Consider the following 10915-nt stretch of genomic DNA (forward strand, 5'->3'; position numbering starts at 1 on the left):
CACCTACTGGCTACAAAAAGACACGACCAATACTCACTCATCTCAATGCACGTGGACAAGGAGAACCACGACTTCGACTGGGACAACACCAAGATCCTGGGACAGGCTAGGCAGAGACGAGCACGAGAATTCCTGGAAGGATGGCACTTCACGAAGCATGCTATTAATAAACACATTGAACTCGACCCCATATACAATCCACTACGGAGGAAACCCGGAAGTGAGGCAATCCATCGCAACAGACCCCAGAGTTTAAAAACCAGGCGGGAAAACACAATGATGCTTCATCAGAGGCTGCACTGAGGATGTTACCCAGCATGGTAATGAAACGTCTGCGGAACAACAAACCAGCTCGGCAAGCCAACCAACCTCAACACCCACAACCCGAGCTACAGATCTACTCCAAAACCTTAGAACCCTCTGATATGTTTTAATGAGGTGTGTGTGCTTGATGGGCTCCACCTCTGCCGCCATAACTCTTAAATTCTCTGAGATATTTCTCATACCCTGTTCTGTGTGTCTGTCTTCTCAGCTGCTGCCTGTGGGTACCAAGGTGTTACGAATGATGCCAAACCTCCCGTGTGTGGTGCAGGAGGGCTCGATGGTATTTTGTCGCGGGAGCTGTGCCAGGGAGCAGGATGGTGCTGTCCTGAAGGGCCTCGTATCTTCCTGTGGATTGTGTGAAGAAACTCCGGAATCCTACATAGACATCCACACAGGGCTCAGTGGGAGTGGAGTGGCATATGTAGGTATTGTAGGAAGCAAAGGATTGCAATGTGTTAATATGGTGCTTGACGGACTTTAGTGAAGCACAGCATTGCCTGGTCAGTGTCTGTAAAGATAAGGCCAGCCTTTCGTTCCTTTCATGAAGGTATTGACCTCCACGCTGGGCTGTTAGATGCTCTCTAGCATTAGAAATAAGTGTCAGTAATTCAACTTCATGGAACATCATAGCAATACCAAATGTTTTTTCCAAAATTTTTATTAGCTGTATCATGGTCAAGAACTAGAACTACAGAATGATACAGCACAGAAAGAGGCTATTCAGCCAATCATGACTGCCACTTCTTTGGTAGAACTCACCTCCCTGCCCTGATACAGGAACTCTGTTTCAGCAAAGAGCAACAAAGTTCTCTCGGGTACTTGGCTGTTATTTAATCTTTGACCAATGTCCTCGAAAACCTGATTTATCTAGTTGTTTTCACATTATGTTTGTAGGATCTTGCTGAGTGCAAATTGGTAGCTGTGTTCCCTGCATTACAGCAACTTCTTCAGAACTACTTCCTTGGTTGTCAAGAGTATTTGGAAGATAAAATTTGTGAACCATACTATGTAAATGCAAGCTCTTCTTTCTCATTCCATAGGTTTACCTATTTGCTGCAGCTCTGACAGAAGGGGGTGTTAAGATGGGAATGCCGTATGAATTGTCAAAGAAGATGGTAGCTCAGACACTACTGGTAGGTGACACATTAGACACTTTTGAATTAAAGATGTCTTCTTTTTCTAATAAAATAATGATGAATAATATACATGTGATGAAAGCATCACTGGCAAGACAAAAGCTTATTGTCCATCCCTAATTGCCTGAGAGAAGGTGATGGGGTATCATCTTGTTGAACCTCTATAGTCCTTGGTGGTGTAGGGATATCTATAGTGTTGTTGAAAGTAGGTTCCAAGGTTTTAAATAAACAACAATGAAGCAATGGCAATATATTTCCAAATCAAGATGGTGAGTGGCTTGAAAGGGAACTTTTTAGGTGGTGGTGTTCCTGTGGAACTGATGCTTATGTCCTACTAAGAAGGAGAAATTACAGGTTTGTACAGTGCTGTTGAAAGAGCCTTGGCGAGTTATTGCACTGCATCTTGTAGAAAATATTGCTACATCTCTTTTGGTAGTGAAGTGAGTGAATATTGAATTACTAATGTCCTTTAGGGAAGGAAACTGCCATCCTTTTCTTGTCTGGATTACATGCGACCCCAAATCCACAGCAATGCAGTTGACTCTTAACTGTCCTCTGGCCTAGTCAGAGAGCCAGTGATACCCTCATGAGTGAATGCCAAATGTGGTACGAATCAAATGGCTGTTTTGTCCTATATGGTGTCAAGCTTCTCAAGTGTTGACATTGCACCCATTCGAGTGACTGGAGACAATTTCATCACACTCCTGACTTGTGCCTTGTAGATGGTGGACAGACTTTGGGAAGACATCCCAATGACATGAGTTACCAGCAGATGAATTACTTGCTGCAGAATTCCTAGCTTCTGACTTGCTGTTTTAGCCACGGTATTTATATGGCTGGCCCAATTCAGTTTCTGGTCTATGGCAGCCCACAGGATGTTGATAATGCGGAATTCAGTGATAGTAATGCCATTGAATATCAGGGACAAGTGATTAGGGATTCTCCTGTTGGTGATAGTCATTACCTGTTACCTGTGTGGCATCAATGTTACTTGCCAGTTATCAGCTGTTATGATTCTAGCTGATGTTACTACTGGACAAATCCGATCTGAGGCTGAAAGCTGGTTTGATAGATCATGTTTTGATTTGCTTTTAATGTAGTAGTCAAATGCTGCCTTGGTGTCAGGACCAGTCACTCATATCTCACTTCTGGAGTTTAACTCTTGTCTATTTGGATTAAGATGGGGTAATGAAATTAGCAGCTAAGTGGCCCTGATGTAAGGCTAACTGGGTGTCAGTGAGGAAGTTATTCTTCCCAAGTACTGCTTGATAGCACAGTCAACAGTCCCTTCCATTACTTTATTGACGATTGAGAGTAGATTGTTAGTGCAGTAGTTGTCTAAGTTGGATTTGTTCTTATTTTTGTGGACAGGGTGTACCTGAACAATTTTTCACATTTGATGAGTAGATGCCAGTTATAGCTTTACTAGAAATGTAGAATATAGGCACAGGAGTAAGCTAGTTGGCCCTTCAAGCAAGCTCCACTTTTTCAATATGCTTGTGGTTGATCACCCTAGTCAGTAAGCTGTTCCTGCTTTCTCCCTATATCCTCTGATACCTTTAGTCCGAAAAAGTGTATCTACATCTTTCTTAAAAGTCTTTTAATGTTTTGGCATCTATGGCAAAGAATTCCAGAGGCTCACCACTCTGAGTGAAGAAATTTCTCCGTATGCCTGTCCTAAAAGGCCGACACTGCATCCTTAAACTGTGATAACTGTGATCCCTGGTTCTGGACTCCCTGGTCATTGAGAACATGCTTCCTGCATCTACCCTGTCTAATCTTCTAAACTTTAGTGAATGTAATCCAGACTAATCCAGTCACACCCCATGCGTTAGTCCTGCTATCCAGGAATCTTGGCTAGTGTTGCTCATAGTTCTGGAGCGCAGGTCTTCAGTATCATTATCGGAATGCTGTCAGGGCCCATCATCTTTGTAGTATCCAGTGTCTTCAGCTTTTTCTTGATGTCAGCAAAATGGAACAAAATAAATTGGCTGAAGACTCGTATCCTTGTTGCTGGAAATTCTAGAATGAGTCTGAGATGAATCATCATCTGGGTACTTCAGGCTGAAGGTGGATGCAGATAACTTCAGCATTGTGTTTTATAGTGGGTTCCCACGCTACTGAAACAGGGGATGTTTGTGGATCAGCCTCTTGCGGTGAGTTGTTTAATTCCCCTGGCATTCATGATTGGATTTCTGAACTGCAGGGGTCAGATCTGGTCCGCTGCACGTGGAATCACTTGGTGTTATCACATGCAAGTAAGCCTGTGTTGTAACTTCACTAGCATACTATTTTACTTTCAGGTATACGTGATGTTGCTGCTGGCATGACCCTATGCACTCATCATTGAACCAGGATTGATCTCCCAGTTTGATAGTAAAGGTAGATTGTGGTTGATTTCAATTCCATTGTTGATGGCCCATTGCATTTCATGAATGCCAAGCTTTGAATTGCTCGATCTGTTCGATTTGGCATGATGATAGTGCCACACAACACAGTGGAGGTTATCCCCAATATGAATACAGGATTTCATCTCCGCGAGTACCTTGTGGCTGTCACTCCTACCAATACTGTCATGGACAGGTACATTGGTGAGGACAGAATCAAGTAGATTTTCAGTCTCGTTGGTTCCCTAAACACCTGCTGTAGACTCGGTCTCCTAGCTACGTCCTTTAGGACTCACTGGTCTGTAGTGGTGATAAGTAGCCACTGTTGGTGATGGATGTTGAAGTTCTCCACCCAGAATTTTGTATCTTAATGCTGTTTCCACTTCAACATGGAAGAGGGCTGCTTCATCAGCCAAGGTGGGCCAATAAATAATAATCAGCAGGAAGCTTCCTTACCAATGAATTCATGGAGTCCGGAGAAAGTGTTGAGGAATCCCAAGGCGTCTCCCTCCCAACTGTGTACCACCGTTAGACCCACCAGAGGTTAGGTATATCTGGCTTTTGAGAAGGACATCCATCTCAGAAATAGAGATGGTGATATCAGGACATTGTCTGTAAGGTAGCTTTCTATGTATATGATTATGTCATTCTATTGCTTCAGTAGCCTGCAGAACAAGTCTCCCAATTTTGGCACAGGGTCCCAGATTTAATAAAGGAGATTTGTAGTCACTGGTGCTGTGTGTGTCACTGTTGGCTTCAGTCCTTAGATCGGTGCTGGTGGCCCATCCAGTTTCATTCCTTTTCTTAGACTTCGTAGCAGGATTATTCAAATGAGTGGCTTGCTAGGACTTTTTTCAATGCACTTGTGGGTCATGAGATTTGACTGAGCTAGCATTTATTGCCTGTCCCTAATCACCCTGGAGAACATGGTGGTGCACTGTTTTTTCAATTATTGCAGTCCATGGGTGTAGGGACACTCTTAATATTGTTAGGAGGAGAGTTCCTGGACTTTGACCTAGTGACTCGGAGGGAATGGCAATATATTTCCAAGTCAGGATGGTGAGTGGCTTGGAGAGAAATTTGCAGGAGGTAGTATCCCCATATATCTGTAGCCCTTGTCCTTCTAGGTGGAAGTGTGGTGAGTTTGGAAAGTGCTGTCACAGGAGCCTTGGTGAATTGTTGCAATGAATCTTGTAGATGGTACAATTGAATGGTACATTGCTGCTAATGAGTGTCGGTGGTAAAGGGAGTAAATGTCGAAGATGATGGATGTGGTGCCAAACATCCGGGTAAGTAGATTATATTCCATCACACTCCTGATTTGTGCCTTGTAGCTGGTGGAAAGACTTTCGGACACATGAATTGCTGAGTTTGGGAAAGAAGGTAAGAAAAATTGGGCATGGACGTATAAAATTATGATGAACTTGTTTGCTTGGAACTGCCGAATATAGCTGTGGGAACAGGGAGAGAAAGAAAACGTCTTGATGAGGCAGAAAAAGATGATCCCTCCTTGCTGGTCAAAGCAGAGAAAGGGAGAGGTATCCATTTACAGTGGGGACGGGTCTGATCTTCAGTGCTTGAACTTGGACTCAGTGTTAACTCTGTGTCTCCTCGGATGCTGCCAGCCCTACTGCGCTTCTCCTGAACCTTCTACTATATAGATGATAAATTTGCAAGATCATTTTTAATAATTTCTTCTCTGTGTATGCTAACTTCTCAGGGAGCTGCAAAGATGATCTTGGGGACTGAGGACCACCTGGAGAAACTGAAGAGTGATGTCTGTACACCAGGTGGAACCACCATCCACGGCCTGTATGAGCTGGAGAAGGGAAACCTACGCTGCACTGTCATGAACGCGGTGGAAGCTGCAACAAACCGAGCCCGTGAACTCGGTAAAAACTAGTTTCAGCGAAGGAGGAAGCACGATGGTTGTAGGGCATGCTCCTAGAACCGTTCCAAATTTCCATGGGCTTTACAGTGTTGGCCATCAATATCTGGGGCCCAAGAGGGACTAAAGAGAGAGACTAATTCATCTTTGGGTGCGGTTTGGGGTGGATTCAAGAGACATCTGAAATCCACTGCATAAACCAACTTCTAATGTGAAATATTAGACAGAAATTGCTGAAGAAATTCAGCAGGACTGACAGCATCTGTGGAGAGAAAGCAGAGTCAGCGTTTCGGGTCCAATAACCCTTCAAGCCAATCTGGGCAAGAACAGAAGCTCCTCAGATTTGCATGTTAAACCTCACCTTTTTTTTCTGCTTCCATATGACAGGTTTACTGGGTTAAAGTAAAATAAAATATTCCTGATGCATCGTTGGGCAAACAGTATCATTACCATTCCAATCTGAATCACCAATATCTAGTCACGGAGGAGCACCAATGATCTATTTTAGAGGAGTTCCTCCAGTTAATCTTCCAAACAAATGGATGGGCTTTTCTATGTTCACCATTGCACATTTATGACATCATTCTCTACTTAACCATCTTTAGCTGCTTCGTCAACGAAGCTCGGTGGGGAGAGATGGTCACATGGTAATGTCACAGGGCCAGTAATCCAGAGCCCCAGTCCAATATTCTGGGACAGGGGTGACCATGTAACCATTGCGAATTGTTGTAAACACCCACTAGTTTGAGTGCATATTTGGGAAGGAAATCTTCTGTCTTTGCCAGTCTGGCCAACATGTGACTTCAGACCCACAACAATGGGGTTGACTGTAATTAGGAATGGATAATTAGGGATGGGCAATAAATGCTGGCTTAGCTGGCAATACCCACATCCCATAAAGGAATTAAAGTGATGGTTTTGGCTAATAATTGCATGATTCATGACTGCTCAGAAGCAGCCCATGTCCAAACTCAGAAATATCAGGAAAACTTCCAGGCTTGGGCCAGTAGGTGGTAAGCGCTGACTGTGTGACACAAGTGTCAAGCAATGACATTTCTAACAATGACTAACACCTGTTAATGTTCAACTGCATTACCATCACTGAATCATCAGCATCAACATCAAGCTGGTTATCATCAAATGGAAAGTTAACTGACTTGACCATCTACATACTGTGGCTACAAAGAGTAGATCAGAGGCTGGAAATTCTATAATGAATTGCTCCCCATCTGTATGCACAAATCTGTTCACTAGCTACATGGCACAAATCATAAGTATGATGTAATATGTCAGTGGGGAAGTGGTTTGATTTCTTTTCATCCTATCACCGGATATGGGTGACATTGGCTGGAACAGCAGTTATTGTCCATCCAGAATTGCCCTTGAGATCATGGTGATAAGCTGTCTTTGTAAGCCTCTGCAGTCCATCTGGTATTGATAGACCTACAGTATAATTAGGAAAGGGGTTTCAGGATTTTGACCCAGTGACCCTGCAGGAACAGATGTATTTCTAAATCGGAATGGTGAGAGAACCCAAAGCAGGGCCCCTGGGGAAATGAGATCGATAGAAAATATAATGGAACAAAAAAAAAGAGGATATTTAATAGGCTTAGTAAATGTCCATTGAATTTAAGTGAGGTCGATGCAATAGGTTGAGACAAATAAAGCTGGCAAAGAGAGAATATGAGAATACAATGGTAGTGACGATAAGGAAAGTAAAAAGTCATTTACCAGCTTGAAAAGAGTATGTGTTTGGGTGGAACCTATTGAGGACATACAAGGTGTATACGTTTAGAGGTGCAGAGCCCCCACATTGGAATATTTAAGAGTTGTCACTTTGTTTTACAGAACTTGAATATTGCTGAAAAGTGCGAGATTACTGAAATGTTTTTCAAGGGGACAGAACATATTGGACCTTGGGCTTTAGGTATTAAGTGTCAAAGCGAAAAGATTAGGCTGGATCTTTGTAAAGCTCTGTTGAGGCCCAGTCTCTGTATTGTGTCCAATTCCGGTCACCAAATCTTGATAATGATATGAAAGTCCTCGGGAGAATGCATAGGAGATTTGCCAGATTGATTCCATAGTTACAAGATTAAATTGAAACACTTGGGGTTATTCTGCTTGGAACAGAGAAGTTTGAGGGGAGATATGATCGAAGAGTACAAGATGATGACAGGCGCCATGTGGTTAGACAAGGAGAAACTCTCAATTAGCTAATGATACACAGACTGCACAACACAGCTTTCACATTTTGGACAGAAATGCAGGTGATATATGAAGAAAGGAAGCAGAAATAATCAATGATTTCAAAAGTTGGCTAGACAGCTAGTGCATATCAAATTGATATCAACAAAGGGTTTGAAACCCATTCCAACTGGCATGAATTCAGGACCTGTCTCCTTGTCATAAAGCTATAAGACTTAGGAGCAGAAGTCGGCCATTTGACCCATTGAGTCTGCTCTACTGCTCAGTGAGGTCATGGCTAATTTGATAATCTTCAACTCCAATTTCCTGCCTTTACCACATGATCTTGATTCCTTTCATGATTTAAAAATTGATCTGTCTCAGTCTTGGCCATACTTAATGACCCATCCTCAACAGCCCTCTGCGGTAAAGAAATTCACAGATTCAATGCCCTCGGAGACAAAATTCCTCCTCGTTTCTGTCTTAAAAGAGTGACCGCTTATGCTGATATTATGCTCCAGCCCTAGACTCTCCCACAGAGAAAGCAGCTCTTCAGCATTTGTCAAGTCCCCTAAAAATCTTGTAAGAATAAGGTTGCATCTCATTCTTTTAAACTCCAATGAGTACGGGTCCAATCTGTTCATCCTCTCTTCATAAGACAGACCCTCGATACCTGGATCAGCCAAATGAACCTTCTCTGGACTATCTCCAATGCCAGCACATCTTCAGAGACAAAAAAAAACTGCAGATGCTGGAATCAAAGGTGGACACACAGGAGGCTGGAAGAACACAGCAAGCCAGGCAGCATCTGGAGGAAAGGAGCAGTCGACGTTTTAGGTATTACCCTTCTCAGGACTGGACATCTCCCCCCACTCCAATACTGCCTGGCTTGCCATCTTCCAGCCTCCTGTTTGTCTAGCCAGCATGTCTTTGCTTAGACAGAAGTCTGAAACTTCACAGTATTCTAGATATGGTCTGACTAGTGCCTTGTATAGTTTTATACTCCATTGCCTTTGAATTAAAGCCAAAATTCCATTTGCCTTTCTAATGGGAGGGCGAGCCCAACGTGGCAATGAGAGAGGTCCCCTGTGTCAATGGCAGTCATCCTGAGCAGCGGTGAGAGTGGGAGCAGGCAGCCCAAGGCGGACGGCAGTGGGGTGAGAGTGTAAAATGGCAACTTGTAACCTTTTCACTGTTCTCGTGTGTATCTGTGACAATAATTCTAATTCAAATTCAATTACTTGTTGAATCTGGATGCTAGTTTTTGTGTTTTATGCATGAGTCCTCCCAAATCCCTCTATGCTGCATCTTTCTGTATTTAAGTAATATTCAGCTCCTTTTCTTCCTGCCAAAATGAATAGCCCTACATTACTCATCATTATATTCAAGTTTTTGCCTATTTGCTTAACCTGTCTATAGCCTTCTGCAGACTCTGTGTGTTACCTTCATCACTTGCCTTCCCATCTATTTTTCTATTGTCCACAAACTTGGCTTTAGTACATTCACTTTCCTCATCCAAACTATTAGTGTATATGCCCATGGTGGAGGCTGTAGCATTGTGAGTTGGACCCGTCTTAGGGGCAGAGGACTACGGAAGAAGAAAGATGCTGTACAAGTGAAATTAGTTTGTTTTGTTGTATTAGTAGGTCTACTGAGGGAAAATGGTGAATTCTACACTAAGGCTACTTCAAGTTTTGATATCCTCATTGATCCATGATATTGAGGCACTGGAGATGATACACAGGGAGGCAATAGGATAATTTAAAATCTACAAAGGATCTTAGTTAGGATAAATCATGAGGTTGGAGGTTATTGATGTATAGGCTGAAAGGTGATATAATTGATGCTTTTAAAATGCGAAGGGCTTGGATACAGTGTGGTTGTTTGCAATGGGAATGGTCAGTGAGATTGGACCTTGGGCCAACAGATACCGGACAGTATGGCTGGTCACGGAGTCTTCATGCTCGCAATCAAACATCTGCAATGAGTGGTGAGTTTGAGGCCCTGACAGTCCCTTCGAAGGAACTTGAAAAATTCTTGTGAACACGGCCAGTTACAGGGACATCATGGTGAATTTGAAATGTCCTGTGACTCTCCTGGAGCCTCTGGAATGGAGGAGGAATTGTGGAGAATTTAGTTGAAGTGGTCATGTTTCTGATCAGAGATAGTAGGAACTGCTGATGCTGGAGTCTGAGATAACAAGGTGTGGAGCTGGAGGAATACAGCAGGCCAGGCAGCATCAAAGGAGCAGGAAAGCTGATGTTTTGGGTCCGGACCCTTCTTCAGAAATCATCTGATCCATCTCCAGAGACAGTATTACAAGGGCTTTGGACAGTAGTCTGCATAGTGATATTACCTACCGTGTAGAATGAGTATGATTCTTTGCCAATTCTTTTGTATGTTTACATGTGTGGATTATATATCCGGGCCCTGCTTGTTGTGTTGGCTCAGAAACTTCACCCAATCAGTGGCTGAGCCCAGTGTCAGTTCCCATATTAAATTCCCCCATTGTGAACTCATCTCTTCATCTTCTGTCCCTTGTTTTGATCCAAGAATAAAGCAGAGTAAACATGCAGCTGGTTCACTTTCCTTCCATGTTTATTTCTGGATCTTAAATGTTTCACGTTTAAGCCATTGAAATAACATGACCCTGAAAAGATAAGAACATCTGGAAGATAATGGACAGGAAAAAACATTCTGGTTTATTCAGCCTGTTCCATTGAACTGCACTGTCCTGTATTAACATCATATGCAGTACAGACATCCCCAGTTCGACTGGCCTTGGGTGCCAAGGTAAATCAAGGCAAGAGCAAGGTCATTTTCTTTGGAAATTGGACCAACTGATCCCTTATCCCTTTCACCATCAGGACAGATTACCTGGACATGTGCCAAAACTTGGGAGGAACGTGTTGCCAAGCTGAGACAGAAACTGGGCAGAGATAATAGGAACTGCAGATGCTGGAGAATCTGAGATAACGAGGTGTAGAGCTGGATGA

General features: G+C 43.1%; 2 protein-coding genes across 2 annotated transcripts in view; both read left to right on the top strand.

The window, feature by feature from the left end:
• Positions 1–6173, top strand: part of pycr3 (pyrroline-5-carboxylate reductase 3) — a 17697-nt gene extending 11524 nt beyond the window's left edge. Inside the window, exons 4-6 of the mRNA XM_048610878.1 lie at positions 533–745; positions 1365–1457; positions 5568–6173. Of these exons, the coding sequence (XP_048466835.1) occupies positions 533–745; positions 1365–1457; positions 5568–5750 (489 nt within the window). The 3' untranslated portion in view covers positions 5751–6173. The remainder of the gene's footprint in view (positions 1–532; positions 746–1364; positions 1458–5567) is intronic.
• The window catches only part of naprt (nicotinate phosphoribosyltransferase), a 113899-nt gene that overhangs the window by 26700 nt on the left and 76284 nt on the right, over positions 1–10915 (top strand). The gene's annotated exons all lie outside the window — the stretch shown is intronic.

Source organism: Rhincodon typus, chromosome 2, assembly GCF_021869965.1.
Source record: "Rhincodon typus isolate 14 chromosome 2, sRhiTyp1.1, whole genome shotgun sequence".
Taxonomy (NCBI): Eukaryota; Metazoa; Chordata; class Chondrichthyes; order Orectolobiformes; family Rhincodontidae; genus Rhincodon; species Rhincodon typus.